The 25,824-nt window shown below is 38.2% G+C and overlaps 1 protein-coding gene across 1 annotated transcript; it reads right to left on the bottom strand.

Annotated features, from left to right (window-relative positions):
• Positions 1-569: 569 nt before the first annotated feature.
• Positions 570-23,298, bottom strand: LOC132842866 (delta-type opioid receptor-like). The gene is made up of 3 exons (XM_060865796.1): positions 23,044-23,298; positions 5,267-5,622; positions 570-5,158 (listed from the first exon to the last, which is right to left on the bottom strand). The coding sequence occupies exons 1-3, from the start codon at positions 23,280-23,282 to the stop codon at positions 4,629-4,631; spliced, it is 1,125 nt and encodes a 374-aa protein (XP_060721779.1). The 5' UTR covers positions 23,283-23,298; the 3' UTR covers positions 570-4,628.
• Positions 23,299-25,824: the final 2,526 nt, after the last annotated feature.

The following is a 25,824-nucleotide window of genomic DNA, read 5'->3' as shown; positions in this document are numbered from 1 at the left end:
ATGTGGAGTCATTCTAATACGCTTATAATTGGACAATCTCTTACAGAAAATAAGGACAATGGACTTTGTCTAATTTGAGAACATAATATCTTACCTTTGCTTCCAGACTAACCTGATGCCCACTCTAGACACACATCTGCCTGTGATTAACTTTAAGAAGGTCTTTTAGTTTGATCTTTTCCTGCCTCCAAGGACTTCCAGATCACCAGCATACTATAGCTGTATCTAGATCAGGGAAATGAGCACCAGTATGGACTCACAAGCTACATTGAGCTACTATCTCTTTAACTGTGCACTTGGGGACTGATTAGCTACTGCAAAGTTCTCCCCAGTGCTTTAATCCCTCATGTTATTTAGTTGAGTGTGTACTCTTAGTGTATTATGTAGAAAAATGGGTTTAGCATCCCAAAATTGTAGTTAAATATGAACAAAACTCGTACAAATGCATTTCTGAAGGTGAACAGCGTGCCTTTTTATTTTGAAGTGACTTGTTTGCAATAGGCCTGTCTGCACTGTAAAAATTCAATCCAAAACTCTCCTGAATATTTATAAATATATTTACACACCCTAGCACTCATTATTAATTATACATGACTGTACAAGATGTCCTCTAAGATACCCAGTTTCAGTCAGTTTCAGTATTCATGAGCATTGAAAGTTTATTAAAAACACTTAAGCTAATGCTGAGTATTTTGCTCTGTTGTGTTGCTAGTTGCTATAGCAACAGTGGGGCCGTATAAGTTGGTTGGGTTTAATCTGAAAGCTCAGTTTTCTGATGAGCATATTCTGTCGTGACTGAGAATTATATAACAGAAATAATAATGTCAAAACAAAAACCTTGTCTAAATCTCCATGATAAAGGTTTGAAATAAAAGTAGAATATGGACCTCGGGAATAAATATAATGCGTAATAATGCTGGTTTGTGATTTTCAAAACAACTAAGTAATTACAGACCACCTGTTTATGATTCGAGGTCCATAAAAAAACTGTTTAGGACGGTGAACCGAATGTGAAAACAGAATAAATAAAATAAAATAAATAAATAAATAGCCTCAGGATGTTGCACAGAAACTTGTTATATACCTTAGAAGGAAAAGAGCAAATTGGGTACAATATTGAAACCATAAGTCTAGTTCAGGCGGCACAATTATAAGTTCCACAATTTTGCATTAAAACAATTTTGCAGCAGTGAAAAAGAATCAAATGCGAATAGAAGTAAGGAACAAAGAATAGATGGTAACCATCTTGCTAAACACTGTATTCATACTATTTTAAAGAAAGTACTGTATATATACAAGTTTTAAAAAAAAAGTAAGTGTGTAAAGTGTCAGAATTCGTCTTCTTCCTTTTTTTTTAACAAGGTTTAACTCAGTTCTGTGTTTATCCCCAGCTTGTGATCATATGAGTGTGTGCTACTGGAAACACAGCATGGCAGAATGCTAATTAATTTCCTGCTCCTGCAGTTCTAAATACAATCAATCATTGCTCGACTGACTAAAGATTGAGCCACAGGCTATGTTTACATTTACATTAATGGCATTTGGCAGACATCCTTATCCAGAGCAACGTGCAAAAGTCTCAATAATCAATAAAATACATTAACACTGATTCACTAGGTAACAGACTTAGGATACCATCAACCTAAAACTATGTTCAGGGTTTATATATACTGTACTGTATATGATACTGTATATGATGACCTTAGTTTAAGTGTTTCAGGAAGAGGTCGGTCTTCACCCGTGGTTTGAAGATTACCAGTGACTCAGCTCTTCAGACATCTAGGGGACGTTCAGTCCACCACCTTGGTGCCAGAACAGATAAGGGTCTTGCTGTATACCGAACTCCGACCCTGAGATGGTGGGACCAGTCAAGCAGTGCTGTACTGCGCTGTACTTCATAGTTGTTTTGGTAGTTATCAGTGGGTGAAGTATCTGGTATTATGATATTTGGCTTTTGTGTATAAAATTCATCATATAACATGCTCCCTGTCACAGATCATAGCGCTCCACTCTCTTGGGCTTCCATCGACAAGTCCCTTCATAATTTGCATGAAGATTCCTCAACTTTGTCGCGTCACTGGACATGACCACATCAAGTAGCCTATGATCGCTGTCATTTATGTCGCCGGAAGTTTCCAGCTCTCATTGTAAATAAATAGTGTCTTGTCACTTTGATGCTGCGAGACACTATATACATGACAAAGCATGAGACTCAAGCTAGGATAGATCCTGAGAATTCAGAGATGTGCAGTGCATCACTTACTGATCAAAATATGTTGAGCAACAGGTTATGTGCTCAGACAATGAATAGACTATAATAATTGTAGGCAGTTATATCAAATCAATATGTCCTTTGCATGTTTGTAGCTATCTTTGATAACTAGGACGAGATCATGGAAAGTTAGCTCATAGAAAGTAAACTAACATGGAGAGCTCTGGATAAGAGTGTTTGCAAAATGCCATAAATGTAAGTGTCTATGTATACGGACATGGATCAGCGTTAGGGTCAAGGAGTAAATACAATATTTTGAAGTGTTTGTATTTTATCTTACAACTGATAGGGCAAATTCCAACCAGTGTCAACCATGTGATGTCAAAACATGTTATTTCAGAAAAAATAAACATAATAAAAAATAAATAACAGTGCTAGAAGCATTTAACATCCATTCAAGCAAATGAGAACATCCAGCTCATAAAGAAGAAACAAAAAAAAAAGATATTTTCACTACAGATTTTTAGGCACTTTACATATATTTCTGTAGAAGCACAGAGAGCTTGGTATCTACTGCTCTGAGTGTAACGCTAAAGCAACCTCGCTATGATTGTTACTCTGTAAGCATCTATTTGCACATATTCACAGTGTAATATACAATATGCTCTATACTATATACAATGGAAGTTCCTTTATTCTGATGTAAGCACTACTTACTGCACTGCTTAAATACACTACTGGGATGTGACTGTCTACACTCCTACAGAGGTTTTGTTTTGCTTATGGTATTTATTCGAGCCATAATGAGCCGCTGCCCTATTTAAATATCAAATAATTGCTACAAACCTCTAACCAAATTTATGTAATGTTTTTCCATTAGATTTAGATTTAGATTAGGAAAGGCCGATCCTATAAACAATCCAAAAATCGGCTGGTGTGAGTGCAGATTTTTATTTCACTTTTATTCTAATTCTTATTCAGAGCCTGACTTCAATTGATCTGTAAACGGAGCCTGTGTCCAATATCATGTACTATAACACTATAACATATACACATGCACATACTGCATCTGATTCATTACCTTCTGGTCAGCCTTAGAAACATTAAACATACTGATCAGTATATTTGTGTAGTATGAACACAATCCAGACATCCTACATCTGCGATATCGGCATTGTCATGTGATCTATGATGGCATAATCTAGCTTAAACATTCAACAAGTTACGAAGCCATGTTTAATACCTCTTATATCTCTTCAGAACCAGTCCCATTGTCTTAGGTTATAATGCAATTTCCATTTCTCTTAAACTGCAGAGGCTGTAGAAGATTCTGTAGTTTTCACCTATTCTTTGTTAAATAGTAAGAATATGGACATACAACTACTTTGGCATAGTGCTTTGGACTGACTGTATAGCTCAAATTCTAGAAGAAGAATCAGGATTGGCTCCTGCTTGCTTGAAATAAAACAATACCTACAGCCACACCAGCCCTCAGTGGAAAACACTAATGATCTAATGCAACCATATTCCATTTTGTTGCATTATTTCTGGATTGTTTTACCTTCTAAATATAATTGTTCATGATATTATACTGATTCAGTCAGAGTGAATGTTGTAACCAAGTCCGTAGAGCTGTACAAAGTCCAGGTAATGGTTCTGAGGATGAAAAACACTGAATAGTTACTATAAGGTTGTGATACCTTCAGGTTGTCTTCAGTCTTAATGAGTGGTAATGCAGAGCATGAATGTGTTAGGGTCAGTACAAAAAAAGATATGATGACGTCGCATTGGCACATATTGTCTCTGTTCATATCACAGACTATTCCTTTTTGGCCTCCAAGAAAACAGTGACATTGTTTCTTCATCTCAAGTGTTTTGTTTAAGTATTTGAAATGTTTTCTTAATGATGCAAGCTTATTCACATTCTTCATGTTTTGGGTTTCTTCAGAAAATATAATTCTTTATCTCATTCAGATTTATTCAGTCTTTAGTTGGCGGTGCAAAATAATCCATACAGCAAGATAGAGCATGATGTGTGTGTTGGCCTCAGGATAAAGTCTGTTCCAAAATAAAAATTCAATCGATCTGTATTTTATGGCACAGCCAATCCACTGATGGTCTATGATTGATCAAATCCATTGAGCTCATCTCTTTTGACATACACTGTGAGAATACAGTGAGTATCTTACTTCATGCCTGATGCAATAAGTAGTTAGTTAGAGTTAGGATTCACTCTGGTATGCGAATCTTATTATCTGGAAACTTTTATATCTGGTATATGAAGTGTATTCATTTCATCCTCGTTTCAATACTAAATTCATTTCTAAAATTCAGTGGTGGTAATCTGAGTGACCTCTGACTGCAGGTCTTGTTGGACTCGTGAGCGGGATCCTGATGGGATCCGTTCCAGGCCTAGTCATACCGGTGTCCTTCCTGCCTGGGATGGAGCACAAACTGATGCTGGTTCCCGGTTGCCATTCCTGGTTCTGGAAAGGCTGTTTTGTTCCATCCTGGTACGGAATGGCAGGCAGAACTCCCTGAAGCACCGCTTGAAATTCTCATCTAGGAAGGCATAAAGAATGGGGTTGAGACTGCTGTTGGTATAACCAAGGGCGATGCACAGGTGCCAGCTGGCAATGACAAAGGGATTCCTCTGGTCGATCTCCACCAGGGTTTTGACAATAATGAAGATGTGAATGGGGGTCCAGCAGATGATAAAAGCTGCCACCACCACTAGCACCATGCGAGTGATGCGACGCATGTTCCTGTCCTTCTCCTTGGAACCAGAGAGAAGCCGAACACTGCGAAGGCGAAGGATCATCAACCCATAGCAGATTGTGATGACGAGAACTGGCACCACAAAGGCAAAGATGAAAACACAGATTTTTGTCACTGTGTCCCAGTACCAGTCAGGATCTGGAAACTTCAGAGTGCAGACTGTTTTTCCTGTTAGGAAATATTTGTAAAATTCAGCTGGGTATAAAATCAATATATGTCTCTATAGTTAGAAAAGAATTTATAAAAAAAGGAATTATTTGATTCATTGTTGTTTACCTTGATCTGTAACCTTGGTAACTGCCATAATCATTATGGGCACTCCAATGGCAGATGAGAGAATCCAAACACACACGTTGATAAACTTGGCCTTGACGGGAGTTCGGAACTCGAGCGCCCTGACTGGGTGGCACACAGCAATGTAGCGATCAACGCTCATCATGGTCAGCGTAAAAATGCTAGTGAACATGTTGTAGTAATCGATGGCTATGACGAGCTTGCACAGGGGCTCGCCAAAAGGCCAGGTGTTCATTAGGTATTTAGCACTCTGGAAGGGAAGTGTGCTCGTGGCCAAGGCATCAGCTAAAGCCAGATTAAAAATGTAGATATTTGTGGCAGTTTTCATCTTGGTGTATCTGCAAAAAACAAATACACAGAGTAGCATATTGTTAATATTGAATGAATGTATAAAATACTCTTTCAATAGCTACAATGTAATCAGAAAATAAGATCAACACCATTTATCTGGGTTAATATAATGGGTTTATTGTGATGATGATGGAGTTGTGCAAGCTTCCAGTTGTCAGCTCTTGCCATTTTATACCACACAATAAAAAGTCCACAGATAAATAAATACACAAGTTTTGTGATGATAGATTTATGCTAGCTGTGTGAAAACTAAGTGGCCATGTTTTTAAAGTAATCCTGTGATGGTTAAAAATCTGGGTACAGTTTAGTAAAAGCAACAGACATTTGAACTCCACCCTTATCAATTACCACACCCTAACCTATGCAGCTGTCCTCAGAACCTTCAGAAGTCTCAAGTTTGGTACAAATCCTTCTAACCATTCATTCACCTATCTGTGTAAACTAGCTTTGCCTTAAGAATTTATTGAAATCTGGTGGCCATATCATTATCATCATCATCATCATCATCTTCTCAACATATTTATAATAATTATCCACTCTCACACACTCCTGGGTAGTTTGACATGTAAATTGGAAAGATTGGCAAAAACTTCTAGGGCTAGATTGCAGAAGTAGGTATACCACATTAGACAAATTCTAGCAATTCCGAGGGGGTAGAGCTAAATGCTCTAAACAGTTATTTTGCATGGTTTGAGAAGAATGCATGGTCTGACAATCATCACTAAACAATAATGTTCCTGCACTGAGTGATTGGACCCCAATAATACAGTTATTAACATTGGGAAGTGTAACGTACATCTAGAGTTAAGTGACGTAGCTGAGAAACTGTCAGAAGCAATGTTTAGGCCACGCCCATGTTAGGTTTAAATCAGAACATATTCACTGTTTACTACAATGAAGTTGAAAAGAGGTGAATGTTTTGCGAAAGGATTTATTGTCTCGTGGATTATTTATATCAAACCAGAAAAATGAGCAAAGTGCATGCAGCCAGTAGCAAAACTGATGCTTTAAATTCCCTCTGACTGCTTTCTTCCTAACAGCTCCTCCGAACCGTCAATTACAGAAAGACAGAGTGAAGGGTGCCCAATGATGTTTTTTAATTCTTTTTTTACTCTTTCCCTTTAATGTTTATTCTTATTTCTTATAGTTTTACTGTTCTCAGATAACTCAGTGTACCACCTTTTATTCTGTCTTGAAGTTGATGCTTTATTCCAGATTTTATGTTTATTCCTTCACAAGTTAAGAGCCCCTTGAAGGTATTTCTTCAAGACATCGTGTTTTTAAACATAGGTGTCACTAATTCAGTGGCTTTGATTGCAGTCATTCATTTTTGTAATGGATTCACCAGTAAAACAACGCTGATATAGCTGGAAGAAAAGTGAAGCTAATACAAGGAAAGCTGGATCACTGGTTAGTTCCTTTAAAAGTGATTGGGATATTTAAATGGTGTATGGTTGAGTACCTGGCGTATGGTTGTATACCTGATGTCTATATTTGTGCCTGGTGTATGGTTGTATACCTGATGTCTGTATGTGTGCCTGGTTGAGTACCTGGGGTATGGTTGTATACTTGGTGTCTGGATGTGTACCTGGGGTATGGTTGTTTACTTGGTGTCTGGTTGTGTGCCTGGTGTCTGGTTGTGTGCCTGGTGTCTGGTTGAGTACCTGGGTGTCTGGTTGAGTACCTGGGTGTCTGGATGTGTGCCGATTTGACTGTATGTGTGCCTGATGTATAACAGTCTCAGTTACTTTTCACTGTTCATGCTATAAGAAATTACAACGGGGGAAACATTTCTTTTGTTGCTTACATCATTTGTATTCAAAATATTTACATGTTTAATATATCCACATCCCAAAACTTGTCAAACCACACAAATATATACATAAATACAACTCCTTAAGACTTCCATGAGCATAGGCTTCAGTATATATATAGTAAACTGACATTAAGTCTATTACAGGTGAGATCAGAAACAGTCCAGTAAACAGAAAAGTCTTATCTGAAGATGAATAAAAAGGCGTTGGATGTTAAGGCCCGTGGCATAGAATCCAACTAAATCCCAGAGAGAGTTTCTTCAGCCAAGTAAGCAGCATATTTGTCCATAACCATCACCATCGTCACAGCAGATGAGCAAAATAATTCTCTTTGAGCAGGAAAACAATAAAGTTTCTCAAAACATGGTTAAGATGACCATCACAACAGAGCATGAGGCAGCTTCAAAAATGATCTCCCATTTTACTCTTCAACTTCCTGTTTTATCCCCTACAGGACATATCCCTATGTGTCCCCCTAGTGGCCAGGATGAACTGTGATAAACCCTGTGACAGGCAGTGACTGTTACAGGTGTATGGTCAGGTACCTGGGGTATGGTTGTTTACCTGGTGTCTGGATGCGTGCCGGTTTGTCTGGATGTGTATCTGGGGTATGGTTGTTTACTTGGTGTCTGGTTGTGTGCCTGGTGTCTGGTTGTCATTATAATTGTAATTTCATTGCTCTACAGGATCACCCACTTTTCTTTCTTTCCTTGGGAACAACGCGGTAAAGGCAAACCATAGCAACTCCATATTAAATGCCCTTCCCTCAATCCAGGAATGCAGAATTTGTTGATTAAGTTGAGTTAAAAGGTGTATGCAATGCTTTTAGTGCAAATTGGTATATAACTGAACAGGTATTTCATGGAGAAAACACCTCGGGTCTTCTGTGTTCATAAATATGAACTGCAGTAAGAATTTGAACATGTGTACCAGATCGATCACAGTGGATTTTATTCATCAGTATGCAAACAAAGCACTGACATGCACTGCACATGCTCGTCTAATCGCCTCGCCTCGCTTTTCACAAAGAAAATGTTCATTTAAATTAATCACTGCTACGACTTTCTGGACGTTTTTTATTCTGACATTTTTATCTGCTTTTAATTAAATCTGCTCTTTTTGAAGCCCTTTCTTTCTTCCACCATTGCAGACATAATGGCTGCATTTGAGTGCAGAATATTAATAATATTTCTATAATATTATTAAGACTGTAGCTTATTAAACATGGGCTATTACTTTTTTATTTTATGCTAATATCAGCCTATAATCAGCCACAAATTATTCTTTTTATTCTTCTTATTGTTGTTGTTGATAATAGTAAGTAGTAGTAGTAGTTGTGGTATTAATCCGATATCTACTAGTTATTTTGAATATTAGTAGTATAACTACTAATAGTAATAATAATAGTAGTTGCAGTAGTAGAAGTCAGAATAGAAGGAATAGTGTATTACTGTATTAGTAGTAGATGTTGTAATAATAGTCAGATTAGTTGCAGTAGCAGCATGATAACAATATGGAAAAAGGTCTATATCTACAAATCTAACCTTGTAGATATATTTCAATTGAACCACAGTCATAAATACATGAAATATTTATCACAAGCAAAGAAACAAACCTATTCTAGTATTATGCCTTCTGTTTTGTGTCCATCCAGCCACACTTATTCGGGGTGTCTGATTTATTTCACTGTTCTTTTTAATAATACATTTACAAACATTAGCTCAAATTATCTTGAGTTATTAGCATTTACTCCACAATAACAATCCGCTTGTTACGGTGTGTAGCAGTTTTCCTTATTACATCTGAATTACGTGTGCAACAGAAAGCTTAGGGTGATAACTACACTGTTCACAGGTACAGATTATTGTCTTATTGACTGCCTTAACCTCTGTCCAGTAGGAGGTCAGACTTACAGTTCAATCTCATCAATCTACCTGCTGCTAACTGAGACTAGCAATCAATCCTAGAGACACCAAACATGTAGTTCCAAGAAATAGCAGCGAATAATGTCAGGGTTGCCTTCTGTCACAACATCTTGAGCAGTTTTTATTCTCGTGAAGAGAGAACTCATCCCACAATCATTTGCCAACTGCTGAGAGGATCGTCTGCCCAGAAGACCTGTAGCAGCTTATGGACCTGTCTCCTTGGTCCCTAACTCATTATCTAACTTACTCAATAGAACGCAAAGCAAATATTATTTTGTCAAGCGCATTTTATTGTCAGAGAGATGTGCATTATGTAATAATATGTAATGTAATGTAATATTTGCAGTAATTTTCTATTATTTTGTTATTAATACATGTTTATTACTGTAATACTAAGAGTAGCTTAGTTGTTGGCATGTGTACCTCACACCTCTGGGGTTGGGATTTGATTCCCACCTCCGTCCTGTAAGCGTGGAGTTTTATACGTTCACCCTGTGCTTTAGGAGGTTTCCTCTGGGATTGGCTCCAGGATGTCAATTAGAAAAGGATTTTTTTTTTTTGCTTTTCTATAATATGGCTGAAAAGGATTCTTTGAGGTGATGGAAGCAAGTGCAGATTTTTAATGTATGAACTATAAACAACATCTAAATCTGAACTCAGGAACCATGAAACTAAACAGAAAATACACAGAAAGCATGTAGACGATGAGCAAGTCAATGGTTCACAGCACAGCAACAAACAGCAGCATATAGACACTGAATCACAGGAACATATATAATTGAGCTAATTACGGTGAAAATGTGCCACAGGTGCAAGTGATTAGTTGAATTGCGAGGACTGATGGGAAATGTTGTTCAATGGCCTTTGTGAGCTACCATGGCAATGGTATAGAGTCTACACTGCTTTTGTGTCATAATGGCTTAAAAACAATATACTTGGATATTTTGAAATCTGGCAAAATTCTTCGGCACATTTCCTTTCTTTTTGATTATTTCAAGAATTCCAACAGGGTCTCATACCCCCACTGTATATAACATTTGCCAGGAACAGGAACATGAACATGACGGGGGGCACGGTGGCTTAGTGGTTAGCACGTTCGCCTCACACCTCCAGGGTCGGGGTTTGATTCCCGCCTCCACCTTGTGTGTGTGGAGTTTGCATGTTCTCCCCATGCCTCGGGGGTTTCCTCCGGGTACTCCGGTTTCCTCCCCCCGTCCAAAGACATGCATGGTAGGTTGATTGGCATCTCTGGAAAATTGTCCCTAGTGTGTGATTGCGTGAGTGAATGAGAGTGTGTGTGTGCCCTGCGATGGGTTGGCACTCCGTCCAGGGTGTATCCTGCCTTGATGCCCAATGACGCCTGAGATAGGCACAGGCTCCCCGTGACCCGAGGTAGTTCGGATAAGCGGTAGAAGATGAATGAATGAATGAATGAATGAACATGATGCATGAACATACTACCAAATGACACAGTGAAGGAGTCCAAGAAACAATGACAAACACTGTAGTTTTGTGGCTGTCAAATTTAAAAATCATCAACTTTACAAATAATACACAAACATCTAACCAGCCATGACACATGGTGCCCAAACTGACTCTCAACATTGTCATCTGTGGCTTGCTTGCTAATTAGCAAAGACATCGACGCATGGTTGCTTTTCTTTACTCTTCATTCGGTTTCTTAATCGTGCAGTACTGACAGCAGTCAGTTGTGTGTTCATCAGTTAAACAACAGCTTACACACTGTACCCAACAATGACTGAACAGTGCACACGATTAAAAAAGGCATTTTGCCAAGATCTTCAGTAATTAGCAAACAGGCTGCATGCAACATATGCAAACAGGCTGCATGTTAACACATCATTTGCATGTCAACACAGAAATGATTGCAGATCAGCATGCTTTTTCTGTTTACAAATTTGGAAACCTGTGTGGAAGCAAGTAGTGCTGTGCTTCATTCGCATAGCTGTAGGATCCAGGATTTAAATCCAAGCTTTGGTTCTCCTCTATGATAGGTTTTGCATGTTTTCTGCATGTCTCTATGGGGTTCCCTGCTGGTTCTTTGCTTTCCCTCTACCTCTAAAAAGCTAAATCGTGCTTGGGGGATGTGGAAACCTAGTGTTTAAGGTGAAAGTTTGAGTCCTTGTTCCACCAGGCTGCCAGGACCCTAAGCAAGACCCTTAACCCTCAGTTGTAAATTCACTCTGGATAAGTGCATTTGTCAAATGCCATAAAAGTAAATGAACAAGATCCACTTACAAACAATACATCAACTATTGGTAGTGGGGTGCTAATAATTTAAAACATTTTTTTTTATTTAAATTGAAATAAATACTTACAGGGTTAAAAGGAAAGCAAATAAACAAACATAATCAGTATGAATGAGTCAGAGACTGCAGGCAGTGTCCCTGAGCTGCTGTGTGTCACCTTGATAATCCTGTAACAGTAAATTACAGGCAGACAAAACAAATCTGTCCTGGATGATCATGTCTGAAAAGAGAGAGAGAGAGAGCAAGAGAGAGAGAGTAATAGGACATATAGTGTGACATGAGAGTGTGAGAAGTGAGACGTGAGAGAGAGATTCTTTATATAGATGACAATGCCAACCCCGACTCTACAATTGATTGGACAGTGACTGCATTTCAGTGTAAAACTACTACAATAGAGATGAAAGTGAATGTGAAATGATATCATCTTCATGTCTACACTACAGCAATGCAACATAGGTTTTGCTTGTGAGTGAGTAATGTTTTCTGCACATTATTACTGAGAAGAATTGCAGTGCTTGTACTACATACAGTAGTCTTCCACAAGTGTAGTTCTGTCTCTAGAATCACACAGTGAATTGCAATGTGGAGGCTGTTGCTTGTTTTTCTTTCGAGTGGCTGACAACTGAATTCCATCTATCCATCCATCCATCCATTTTCTCTATCGTTCATCCTACACATGTTCACAGAAAAGCTGTAATGTGTCCTGTAATCAAAAAATCACAAAAAAGCTGTAATGTGTCCTGTAATGTGTCCTGGGCACAACTGGTAAGATACGCATTAACACATTAATGACAATTTAATGATGCCAATCAGCTGAAATATTGTCCTTAGACCGAGGAAGGAAACCCTGAAGCACAGGAAGAACATGCAAACTCCACACACATGGTGTGAGTGCCAATCAAAGCAACCAACCCCCAAGGTGCAGGCAGACAGGCTAACCACAAAACCACCATGCTAGCCCAAGACTGATATAAGAGATATGTAGATATTGCATTTTTCTTAATCTAGAAACAGATCTACACTTACTGACATGGAAGTATAGTTTTGCTGCTGAACACTATATTCAGAAACATGCATTTTGTCGCAATTTTTGGAGAAAATGGCATTGAAATGAAAGGTGAACTCATACAAACTCTAGCTCACATACTCTAGTTCTCATAAAAAGGGACAGCACTTTCCACTTTTGCTAGCGCAGCAGTCCAATGACAATCAATATTACTCCACTTTAAATGTGGAGTATTTCAGTTGGAACACAAATAGGCTGCACTTTTGACATCAACTGAATCAAGTGTAGATTTGTGGTGTGAAGCATGCAGTCTGTTGCCGATTACATTATTTGTGTCAATTCAGACCTTCTTCTAATCAATCTAGTTCTAAATGAATGTGAAAATTGATTCAATTACACTAGCCTGCCAGCACGCAAATCGTAAAAGTCAGCTTGGAGATCTGCACACACTTTCAGGCTGCTTCAAGTAAATCTGCCCCTGCGGTCGATTCAGCCTCTGTGTTGACAGAATCAAAAGAATATGTTTCATGGTCCATGCTGACTCGTGTGTGTAGTGGTGCGTTGGCCAAATCAGATTTTCTTAGCTGTTCTGTAAACAGTCTGCCCATGGGATTACAGTTAATGTATCTTATCTGTCCAATAAAAACATGAACATGCTGTTCAACTTGGGAGCTCGTCTGTTCACAATATCATGCCATAATCCCTGCTATTACATTACGTGACACGCTGATCCAAGTGTCATGGGCCTCCATGTGAGCTGCGAGAACAGCTTCAAAACCCAGATTATACATCTTCTGGAAATGTTATCAAGGAATAAACACTGTTGTAAAGGTATTTCATCCATATATTTAGTTTTGATGATGGTGATTAAAAGCACTGCATAACATGCCAGCTAAAATTTCCTACCTATTTTTAAATGAGTTGAGATCTGATGAATGAGGTTGTTGTTGTTGTTGTTGTTGTTGTTGTTATCCTTCGGCTGCACATTATTTGCCACAGAGCATCATTTGATCCTCATGTTTTGATTTTGGCACAGGTTTTACACTGTATACCCTTCCTTGAGATCTGATCAGTGTGATTTATGTTATTTGATAAACCATTCAATGAGATCGAAATGCCCTGCGAATGGGGCGGGGTCATCCTGGAAGAGACCACTCCCATACGTATAAAAATAGTCCATTACAGGAAACCGATCAGTCAGGTTAACTTGATTGATTTGCAGTGACTCTTGATTTGTATTGAATTGTAGTGACCTTTTACCCATAAGGGAAATACTGCAGCTAAAACCCTGCCAGTTCCTTTAATTTGTCCTCCAAAGGCATGGTATAAGTGTAAATAGATGTAAATCTATCACATTATATTCATTCTGATTCATTGTAAACAAAGTATTTTATAGCACTAAAAATCATCCTCTTATAATAACCCCCAGTTTGAAGCTAGAGTCAATAAGGAGCTGTTTTATTTCCTTAATTGCTTTAAATTATTCAAGATCAGAATGCTGTTTTACATCAATGCGATTCTCCTAAGGGAGAGAACACGCATATTAAATGAAAGCACTTGATGTTCTATGGATAATTAACCTTAGGATTGTGTTGTTTATAACATTAACAAAACCATATGGGTTAAATAAGTATTGGTGATCCAGCATTTTCTTTCTTGTGCAATCTACAGTACATTTGTCAACATAACAGCACTGAGTCTTTTCCTAAAATGCTTCATGAGATACTGTAATGTATTAAAGGAAAACAGAGCAAGGAATCTGAGACCAGTTACAAATACAAATACCAATACAAAATCTCTCCAGAAACTCTAGATCCTGCTCTTGTTGACTTCCTTCTTCAACTCAAGCCCACAGGTTTCCACTACAATTAAAGTGATGTGACTGGGATGGTCATGTCAAGCCATGAACAAGCTCCTCAAAGCCTTTATTGGAAGTCACAACACCATCACTGTTTACGCTGTATCATACTTTGGAGGAGTCCTAAAACAAGCATTGGAGGGAAAGTATGTTTAAAGTATGTTCAAAATGCATGTCCATCTACTGTATATGGTGTAGGGGAATAAAACACTAAACATCATCTTCTAGACTTTACAGCTCTTCATATCGACATGTCAGAATGGGGGAAAATGTGTCTGATCTACAAACAATGTTTTGAATATTTCTGTAATTGCTTGTCTTAGATTTTCACACAACAGTCTCAAGAGTTTCATTTGAATAGTGCATTAAAGAGAAAACATCGAGTGCAAAGCAGTTCTGCAATGACCAGACTGGTTCAAGATTATAGGAGGTTTAAAGGAACCAAGATAAAATAGAAGCCTTTTAACTTTGTCATACAGTATATACATTACAGCGAAATTATTTAGTTCACAACTTTATAGGTTGGAGTCAGAACAGAGGGTCAGCCATGATACAGCACCCCTGGAGCAGAGAGGGTTAAGGGCTTTGCTAAAGGCCCAACAGCAACAGCTTGGCAGTGCAAGGGCTTGAACTCCAATCCTCTGGACAACAACATGTACCCCTTTTCCACCAAAAAGAACCGGGTGAGGGTTTAGAGCTAGTGCTGGTGCTGGTTCAAAGTTGGTTCCACTGGCGAACCTTCTAAGAACCGGTTTGCCGTTCCATTGGCTAGAGAGCCATCACAGAGCCGAGTCTGACCGCACTGTATACGCGTCATGTTACACAGCAACGTTAGCGCAGCAGCTGCCAACTCAACATCAACAATTGCGGATGTTGCTTTACTGTTAATGCTCATGGCTTTGTGAACCTACACTGGTATCCAAACACGGCGAATACAACATGTACGTGCAGCTCCATGTAATTTGTATAAACGGAGGTTGTAATCGAGAAAGTACATAACATCATTTTATCATTAAAACAGAAAAAAGTTAGCATGTAGCTACCTACTATCGTGTGCTGATAATTGATCATATTGCGGTAAAGTAAAAGTGTATTAAACATTAGTATACTTAAGCTACATTATCAAATGCGCTAACAGTAGCCCTGCCCACAGCCCCTGACGCAATGGTGTAATGGTGTAGGGGATGATTTCTTGGCACACTTTGAGCCCATGAATTGTTTCTTGAATGGCACAGCATATTTGAGTATTGTTGCTGTCTGTGTGTATTTCTTTATGCCAACAATTTCTTCATCTTCCAATGGCTATGTCCAGCACGATAATACACCATGTCACAAAGCAGAAGGTCTCAAAGTCTGGTTTCATGAATGTGAAGATAAGTTCAGTGTTCTTCACTTGTCTTCCAAGTCACCTGATCTGAATATAATAAAACACCTTCAGCATGAAAGTGTTCCTAAAAAATTGCATCTGCATCTCCTCTTTGCATGTCCTCATTTCAATATGAGATTCAACACAGACTTCTTTTGGGCACCTTATTTATCAAGGGTACCAATATTCTGTAGCTGAATATATATTTCCTTTCCGTTAATCTTCACATTCCAGTCCACTTATTCGAGTCTAATGTTCTTGATAAAGAGAGAAACAGGCTCAGCTTCAGCTCAGAAATCAAACTGTGCTTCTTCATTTTCAGAAACCACCGGGTGATAGAAAGTCTCCTTTCCTATCAGAACTCGACACGTTTTGTCCACCCAGCAGAAGCTAGTGGAGTCGGTTAGATAAGCCTAGGGTCATGAAATACACAATGTATTTTGTTGTTTTTGAAACCGAATGCTGTTCCCAGTCGCCTTTTATGTAAAACGTGTGATTTTTCATGGTACACAAAGAACATATGTGCAAGAGTGCTGTATTTCACAGCTGGTATTCAGCATAACCACACAATTGCTTTTATGCAACAGTTCTTTTAGCAAGAAACCGATATCAAGTAACTGACATTATTATTTCGGACACAATACATCCAAACTCCCCCTTATGCCTCCCCATGTGCCTCACTCCCCCTTATGCCTCCCTGTGCTCCTCACTCCCCCTTATGCCTCCCTTATTCCTCCCCATGCTCCTCACTCCCCCCTTATGCCTCCCTGTGCTACTCACTCCCCCTTATGCCTCCCTTATGCCTCCCTGTGCTCCTCGCTCCCCCTTATGCCTCCCTTATTCCTCCCCATGCTCCTCGCTCCCCCCTTATGCCTCTCTGGGCTACTCACTCCCCCTTATGCCTCCCTTATGCCTCCCTGTGCTCCTCGCTCCCCCTTATGCCTCCCTTATGCATCCCTGTGCTACTCGCTCCCCCTTATGCCTCCCTTATGCCTCCCTGTGCTCCTTGCTACCCCTTATGCCTCTCTTATGCCTCCCTGTGCTACTTGCTCCCCCTTATGCCTCCCTTATGCCTCCCTGGGCTCCTCGCTCCCCCTTATGCCTCCCTGTGCTCCTCGCTACCCCTTATGCCTCCCTTATGCCTCCCTGTGCTACTCGCTCCCCCTTATGCCTCCCCTATGCCTTCCTGTGCTACTCGCTCCCACTTATGCCTCCCCCTGCCTTTTTATTCCAGCCGCATTGCATGTTGCTTCACGTTGTCCTCGTCTTTGGTTTAGTTTGTGTTATCTTTAGTGTTTCTTTTTCCTATTTTCTGACAATCCTCAGTCTTATTTTGCCACATTGTTTACTTTTTGTTGTCCAGTGCACATTTAAAAACGAAACTAAAAATAAAAATAATAATTATAATAATAGTAATAAGAAAAAATAGACAAGTAATCTGTGGAAAACTGTAATGGTTTGGTGTGTGGTGTGATGGTGATAGAATGTAATTTTTTATTTGATGTATAGTACATATATTAAGATTTTTGTGAATTTTGGATGCTAAAATGTTCTGTTAGCATGTTGGCTTTTGTGATTCGTGTACATGCAGCAGTAGCTCTGATTAGCTTGAGGTTACAGAGGGGAAAAGATTATAATGTGCCATTCCATTTACAGGACTTAGTCACATATTGAGCCCGACATTATACAAGCTTTTATGAAAACAATCCTTTAGAATTTGAACCAGTGACTGTACAACATGAAGCATGTGCGGTAGTTATGGCCGTCAGAGAGCAGGTCCACCTTTCACCTGCACATTGTACCTACAGCTGTAAATATAATGTTATTAATTCATTTGAATAATACAAAATATTAAAGCCAATTTTCATACATGATCAGTGCTGTTCAGTGAACAGTGATTGTGCTGTTGAGAAAACGATTTTAGATTGACTGAGCAACCATTTGCGAATTTTACACATTATTTGTCATGTTAATGGAAGTAAACGTAAAAATAAAATAATTTAAAATAAAATAATCTTTAAGAACCATCCTACATCATCACCCCAACAACCCCAACACCACTAACGACCCCAACACCACCAACAACCCCAACACCACCAACAACCCCAACATCACCAACAACTCCAGACACCAACACTCCCAACCCCACCAATACCACTAACAACCCCAACACCACAAAAACACACACAAACACACCACCAACACACACACACACACACACAAATACACACACACCCTATCACCATCAATACCACCAACAACCCCAGCACCACCAACATTTAACAGCGTTTTTTGTAAAAGTGTGTTGTGATGTTATCACATGACACGTCTTCGAAGAAAAATTGTGGAAAATCTGCGGTAATTTAAAAAAATTGCAAGCTGCTCCAGATATTTTTTTGCAATCACAAAACTGTGAAGTCCTAAGCAGACTGGCATTTACAGTACATCTGAGAATACAGTTTTTTTTTCCATAATATGCAACCAAATGAAAGGGACAAAAGTCAATTAGTTGAGTAAAATTCATTTGGCTTGTAATAAGATAAGTCTCTGTAGACTCTTTTTTTGCCCAGAGAAAGCCTAATTTGCCAACAGTGTGCAGTTTTGTGAACAAATTCAACACACTTTCCTGCATAAAATTAGTTTTATTTTTCTCGCCCCTAACCTTGTGTCTACATACAGCACATAACTCTTCCTTATCACCATTAAGAAATCATTCAGGATAAAAATGTATTATCAGTCGACTGATTTTGAGTAGCTTATAAAATGGTGAATGACTCAGATGCTTGAGTATGCAAAAGCATTTCACTGCATGTTGTACTCTGTATGGTTGAATATGTGACAAATAAAAGTTTTTTTTTTTTTAAATGTCCATAAAACAGGCAATCCTTCTTAGTCCTCTGAACGAACTGGTGTTAGAGAAACTACAACGTATGAAAATGAGCTCGTTAATAGAAAGTCAGCTTCAATTGGATTACAGCCAACACTAGAGGCAAAGCCGTGCTGATCTAAAAATGATTCAGCACCTTCTGATCACCTGAAACGGAATGATGTTATGATATAATCATTATCACCTGATTTATTTGGCAGATGCATTGAGCCAAATAAACTTACAGCTGATCTCAGCAGTTAAATGTTATGAGACTAGCTTAAGGATCTGAACAGATGCCCACAGCCTTAACTATGGAGCCACTATGCTATATATTTGTTCACCTCACAATGACCTTAAACTTGACCCAACGTCCACTGTTTTAAATACAACAGTTATCAATATGGAGGCCAAATGTTCTCATACAGAAACACATAGAATGCTCGGTATTTTAGAAACCTTTATTATTATCACATCTACATTACATCGCAGTGAATTTTTTTCTTCACATATCCCAACATTGGAGGTTGGGGTCAGAACACAGGGGCAGATATGATACAGCACCACTGGAGCAGGGAGGCTTAAGGGCCTTGATCAAGGGCCCAACAGTGGCAGCTTGGCAGTGCTTGGGCTTGAACGCCAATCCGTCAATCACCAACCCAGAGTTCTTAACCACTTGAGCCCATATCCTGTATATGTTCTAGTTCTGTTTCATTTAAAGGGATTCTTCTCCAAGAGACAGGATGTAGAAGCATTTCATTAATTCCTTTATCTTTATTAACTTTTATCTTATTCTCTCCCAGGACACAATATTGCACTACAACAAGCTATACAGTCCATTAAATGGCCCAAGCACACATGCATACAGACAATTATTCACACAACAGCGGCAATGTTACACCCGTAGAAACCCGTTTAAACGAGGAGAACACACAGCAATCCACAACAAGGCTTCTCATGCACAATCCTGGCTTATCGTGGCTATTAATAATCAGATTTTTCACACTGTAGATTTTTAAACCCTGGCTTGATCATTTCATCAGCCATGTCAACAACTGTGACTGGATAAACACAACATATGACCAGTTAAAATAAAGGATCAGTGAGGAATAAAAGTTCGAGTTTATTGATATCCAACATTCACTAATTTTCCAGTGTCCCATACGTCACGCACGTCCGTGATGTTCAGGGTTTTACCGTCTGTCTGACCCTGTGCCTGGGATCAGAGCTCAGAGAGTAGAAGCTGCAATGAGCTTTGTTACAGATTTATTCTGTCAAATCAGTTAACTGGTTAGATGGACTGTAGTTAGAATGAAGAAGGAAGGAATAATCCTAATGGAAACTGGAATGAAGTTACATTCAAATCTTGAATGGGAGGAATGACAAGGTGAAAAGCAGTGAGCTAAACTAAACCTGGGAAATAAGCCTATGAACTGCAACACACACACACACATCAAAAATTATAAAAGGTGAAAAAAAGATGATTCACAGCTACACAATAGGAACATCTTTTGGTGGTGCGTAAAAGCAGGGGCTAATGGAAGCTAATTACAAGCAGGTGAGAATAATCAGCAGTAACCACTGGATACTGACTTTTCAGAATTCTGGAGTCGGTGACCTCTACTGGTAACATATGGGATGTGTGACACTGACAGTCATGTGTATGCTTTAATAATTTTGGTGACTTATTACTATGCCGTACTTATCAAGCAATAATTAAAACGTGCTTCAGTCAGACCTGGATAGGACAATCCCTTGTCACAACATATCCATTACCTTTAAAAGCTGAAGCACAGCGTAGGCTAAAACAAAAAGTGTTAGGAATTAACATCCACTTAGCATGTTAATAAAAGGAAAGTGAGTGAGAGAGAGAGAGAGAGAGTGTGTGGGTGTGTGAGAGAGTATGTGTGTGTGTGTGTGTGTGTGTGTGTGTGTGTGTGTGTGTGTGTGTGTGTGTGTGTTTGTGTTTGTTAAACACTTCACATAACAGAAAATAAATTGCTGATCTACTGCTCAACAAACCAGGGAAAAACTTGGTATCAAATCACTTTGGATCAGATGCAGAGAAGAAAGATTGAGGTCAGATAATGAGATCAGTGACTGAATAAAGTCATGTGTGTTCTTGATTAGAGATTCTCTCACATGAACAGACACTAAACATCACACCGTCCGTTATTAAATATCTGCTATTTTAGATATTATCAGAGTGCCTCATCAGTTAAACATGCTTATTTTCGTGCTTGCTTTCGGATTTTGTCCAATTTTATTTGGAATTATAATTCTTAATGTATCCATTAATCTTTTATTTTTTTATTCCTAAATATGTGCATCACTTTGGACCGTTATTGTTGGAAATGGACTTTAGATATAAAACCTATTTACTTCTGTATTATCTTATGGACTATCTTGCTCAATCTCCTTTATGATATAATATAATATGATATTGTGGGGTTTGTAATATTAGCACTCAGTACAACTTTATCCCTTAATCCAGAACCAAACATAAGTATAACAAGCTCAAACCCAGCAGGATTCATCTAGGAGAGGCTTCAGTTCCACCAGCTCTATATTTCTCTCCATTTCTCTCAGCGGGAATCTCCCAACTCAGTCTGGTGCTCACTCAAGGGCACAGAGCCCAGCTGCCAGCCAACTCTGTAACACCGAAGTCCACTTAACACGCCGAGACAGTCCTGAGAGTCGGACTTGTAGAAAAATAACGCAATCAAGATTTCTGAGTGTAATGTGAATAAATATAAAAACCAGGAACTCATGAGTAGCTTTATTGGTGGTTCTTTGACTAATGTTGATATTATTTGAATGTGAATATTGGTGGATGGTGGCATCTATACAGGCAGAATCACAGCTGTGTCAGTTTATTTCCAGAGAATGTTCAGGATATTTTTCTCTTACATTGATACATTTCCAGAACTTTCTCCATAATCTGTTTTGATATCACGTGACACTTTCCTCGCAGATCTGCTTTGTTCAGCTTAATGTGACTTCTCATGGTAACTGACAGATATATCCTGTATTTCACAGGAATGGAGGGAACACATGCAGTAACGCTTTTCAGTTTCAAGTTTGAACATTACAACATGTGAAATTTAAGCAGGGTGGACACTTATGCAACACACTGTTACACAACATATATTTTTTTTAATTGTTTTTTTATTTTTTATTTTTTGAGAAATATTTATGATTTGGAAATTTGCTTTGGTCCTTAAATCAATCATATGGAATGTGTGTCATGTAACATCATATCAAATAGAAATGATGGTTATTAAAATACCCAACAGCAAAACCCATAACAATATGGCTTTTATGGTTTTCAATAATCAGACAATTAGATCACGGCTGTCTTTCTAAAAAATAACCATTGAAATGCATTTCTGTCAACTCTCTAAAATAAAAACATAAACAAACACTGATCAAGTTCCTTCTTCAGTAGCTCTCATCCCTTTTGTGTCTGGATTTGACTTCAGGAAAATTTCTCAACCCCCTCATTCGCTTCTCCTACATAATCATACTACAACATCCTCTGTTTCTCCACACAGGGGATGTTGAGTGCACTGAAAACCCTCGATGTGTAATCTGCTTCTGTGAACATCTTACATTGCTGCCATTCAGCATGCTCACAATGTTCATTTTTCATTTATTTATGCTAAATAAATAAAATTGAAATTTTATTCCGTTCTATTTTTTGTTGTTTTCCTTCTCTCTTCTCTTCTCTTCTCTTCTCTTCTCTTCTCTTCTCTTCTCTTCTCTTCTCTTCTCTTCTAAGCAGCACTGCACCTTGCCATGCTAATTAGATTTTTTGCTATTTCTTCTTCTTCTTCTTCTTCTTCTTCTTCTTCTTCTTCTTCTTCTTCTTCTTCTTCGTCTTCTTGTTGTTGTTGTTGTTGTTGTTGTTGTTGTTGTTGTTGTTCTTCTTCTTCTTCTTCTTCTTCTTCTTCTTCTTCTTATTATTATTATTATTATTATTATTATTTAAGCTATTTGTTTTATGGGAAAATGTTTTTTTCTCCCAAGAAATGATCAATAAGTTTTTATAAGATGTTTAAAAACACTTTTGTAAAAATAAATAAATAAATAAACAAACAAACAAACAAATAAATAATAATAAATATAGCTGTTTTTACCATCAGCCTGTGCAATGCCGTGCTTTATACAAGTACATTTTAAACCAAAACCAAAAAAAAAAAAGTGCTGCATTTTTACATGTCGGTTGTGATCTAGTGCAAACAAATCCGACTTCATCCTAGTCGTAAACGTGAATGTGAATGTGAGTGCTGGGAGCTCTTACCTGACCACCCCATACATCACAAGGATGTTCCCGAGAAGTCCCACGACGCAGATGATGGAGTAGAGAGCAGTAATGGACACAGCTATTATCATCCCCGCTGTTCCTTTCGTGGGGTTTTGTTCAGTTTGGTTTTGTCCATCCGGAACGAAGGCTGTCACATCGTCCGGAAAGGTGACATTGTACGGGATGACGGGGTAAAGGTCGGGAATGTCAGCATCAGCAGCAGTGGACAGCTCCATGATGTGATGGTGGCTCTGTGTGATGGGAGAAACGCTTCAGACCTGTAAACTTCTAGCTTTTTATACGGAGCTGAAGAAACGACGCGCAAAAACTCAACACCAACAAGACGGAGAAAGGAAAGTGAGCGCTGTCTGCTTTCTGTCTGCTTTCTGTCACCCCGAGCAGGTCTGTTCATACACCTCCTGTTACCGAGTCTTATAGCGAGCGAGAGTGAGAGAGAGAGAGAGAGAGAGAGAGAGAGAGAGAGAGAGAGAGAGAGAGAGAGAGAGAACAGAGAGAGAGAGAGAGAGAGAGAGAGAGAGAGAGAGAGAGAACAGAGAGAAAGAGAGAGAAAGAGAGAGAGAGAGAGAGAGAGAGCATAGAGAGAGAGAGAGACAGAGAGAGAGAGAGAGAGAGAGAGAGAGAGAGAGAGAACATAGAGAGAGAGAGAGAGAGAACAGAGAGAGAGAGAGAGAGAGAGAGAGAGAACAGAGAGAAAGAGAGAGAGAGAGAGAGAGAGAGAGAGAGAAAAAGAGAGAGAGAGAGAGAGAGAGAGAGAGAGAGAGAGAGAGAGAGAGAACATAGAGAGAGAGAGAGAGAGAGAGAGAGAGAGAGAGAGAGAGAGAGAGAGAGAGAGAGAGAGAGAGAGAGATGCAGCAACAAGCATACTGTACAGAGCTGGGAAGAGCTGTGGTTTTATTTATGTATTTATTTATTATATTTAATATTTGAAACCTTCAACCCTGAACAAAAATCCCAGAAATTAAAATTAAAAAAAAAAAAAAACATTAAAAAAATCCCCCCAAAATTATAAATACAGAATTTATGTAATGAGTTATATTTTAGGTTATTAAATAAAATCAGAGGTGACGCAGGCTTCTATTTAGGTTCTATAAGGTTTATCAACCTAATTTCCATAAAATCAGTATTCATAAATTATTTTTGTTTGTTTCATTTTAAGAATTTGTATTTAGATCTCAGAATATATATTTTTTTAAATCTAAAAGATTTCATTTGATTTTTAACATCAAAACATAGGAAAATAAACAAAGCTAAATGTGTAGATTAAACATATGAAATTATTTAATACACTTTAAAAAAAAAGAACTTGGTTCAGTGTGGCATGTATATAACTCAAATGTATGTAATTCATGTTCATGTTTTTGTAAGCTCTCAAGCTCTGATCCACTTGTTTACTGTTGACTGACATTAAGACATTTAAGAGTCTCTAAATCCTATAATAGCATGTCATCTAAATCTATAAGATGAGCAAACGTATTTACTGTCACGACCAGACAAATCTAAACCTTGAGTTCAAACAATCTAAAGCATTTATATCAGATTATCTCCAACCATTTATTTGTTAATTAGAATTGCATAAAGGTTACAAATAACACATTCTGTTCTGTATACATTATTCATGAGATTTTATTTACTTCTGCATAATAATGAGATTACTGTTGTGAATATTGATCTATTATTTGAACAGTCTAATTAAAAAGTGTGAAAGAGAGAGAGAGAGAGAGAGAGAGAGAGAGAGAGAGAGAGAGAGAGAGCTGATAGGAGGATTGGGTTACATGATAGATGTTCAGGGTTAATAAAAAAAATTAATATGAATAGAAGCCTTTAATTTAGTCACATCTACATTACAACACATTAAAATTCTTTCTTCACATATCCCAACTTTGGAGGTCAGTCATGATACAACACCACTGTAGCAGAGAGGGTTAAGGGCCTTGCTCAAGGGCCCAGCAGGAGTAACTGCTTCCTTCAATCAGTGCAATAATAACACCAATGGAAACACTGTGACTGTAACACAAAGTGGTTAATTACAAACTAAAAAAAGCAACAAATTGGAAATTTGCTTTTATTTTAAAAATCCAAATAAAACAAAACAAAATAAAAACAGTTAAATCTCTGGGCATCTGACTCCCACCTTCCCAGCTCTAATCGTAGATGGTTGATCACCTTTTCAGTTTAAATAAAGTGAAGGATGTTTTCCATCAGTGTGTGTTGAAGTTGTAGCGGTGTGATCTGTTGCTTGCAGAATTAAAGCAAGTTTTCATTATTTTAAAAGGATTTTCCTCAAATCAGATCGTCTCTAAACATCCAGCTCTAGCAGCCTTCTACCATCATACAGTATGTTCCTGGAGTCAGACGTGCTGGAAGTGAACATAAATATTAGGTCTGTTGGGAAAATGTTTAAGTTCAGTTTTTATAATAAAATTGTGTTACATAAGAAAAATAAGACTAGAAGCTGAAGCATTTATTTTTTTAAGTAATGTTTTTGGCCACTGGAACAGTGAGTTGTTTTGTTCATGTGCAAAGAAAAAGTTTGTTGTTTTGGGGTTTTGTTTTCATTCTTTCTAATGTTTCTGCTGTAAAGGGGAGAAATATTAATAGTAAATTCAACTGAAATTGATTTGTAGATAGATAGATAGATAGATAGATAGATAGATAGATAGATAGATAGATAGATAGATAGATAATGTATTTTATGGACATTGTCTCAAAGCAGCTTTACAGAACATAAGAAACATAACACAAAAAAACTATATTATA

The sequence above is a fragment of the Tachysurus vachellii genome, chromosome 3 (assembly GCF_030014155.1).
Source record: "Tachysurus vachellii isolate PV-2020 chromosome 3, HZAU_Pvac_v1, whole genome shotgun sequence".
NCBI classification, from domain to species: domain Eukaryota; kingdom Metazoa; phylum Chordata; class Actinopteri; order Siluriformes; family Bagridae; genus Tachysurus; species Tachysurus vachellii.
Note: the sequence above shows the minus strand (reverse complement) of the source record. Positions and strands in the feature narration are given on the sequence as shown.

What these genes read in the sequence shown, in the direction of transcription:
- LOC132842866 (XM_060865796.1), bottom strand. Translation starts at nt 23,282, where the DNA reads ATGGAGCTGTCCACTGCTGCTGATGCTGACATTCCCGACCTTTACCCC. An exon ending in GTGATGTATGGGGTGGTCAG is followed by an intron (nt 5,623 to 23,043) that starts GTAAGAGCTCCC and finishes TGTTTTTTGCAG; the next exon opens with ATACACCAAGATGAAAACTG. An exon ending in TACCAAGGTTACAGATCAAG is followed by an intron (nt 5,159 to 5,266) that starts GTAAACAACAAT and finishes ATTTCCTAACAG; the next exon opens with GAAAAACAGTCTGCACTCTG.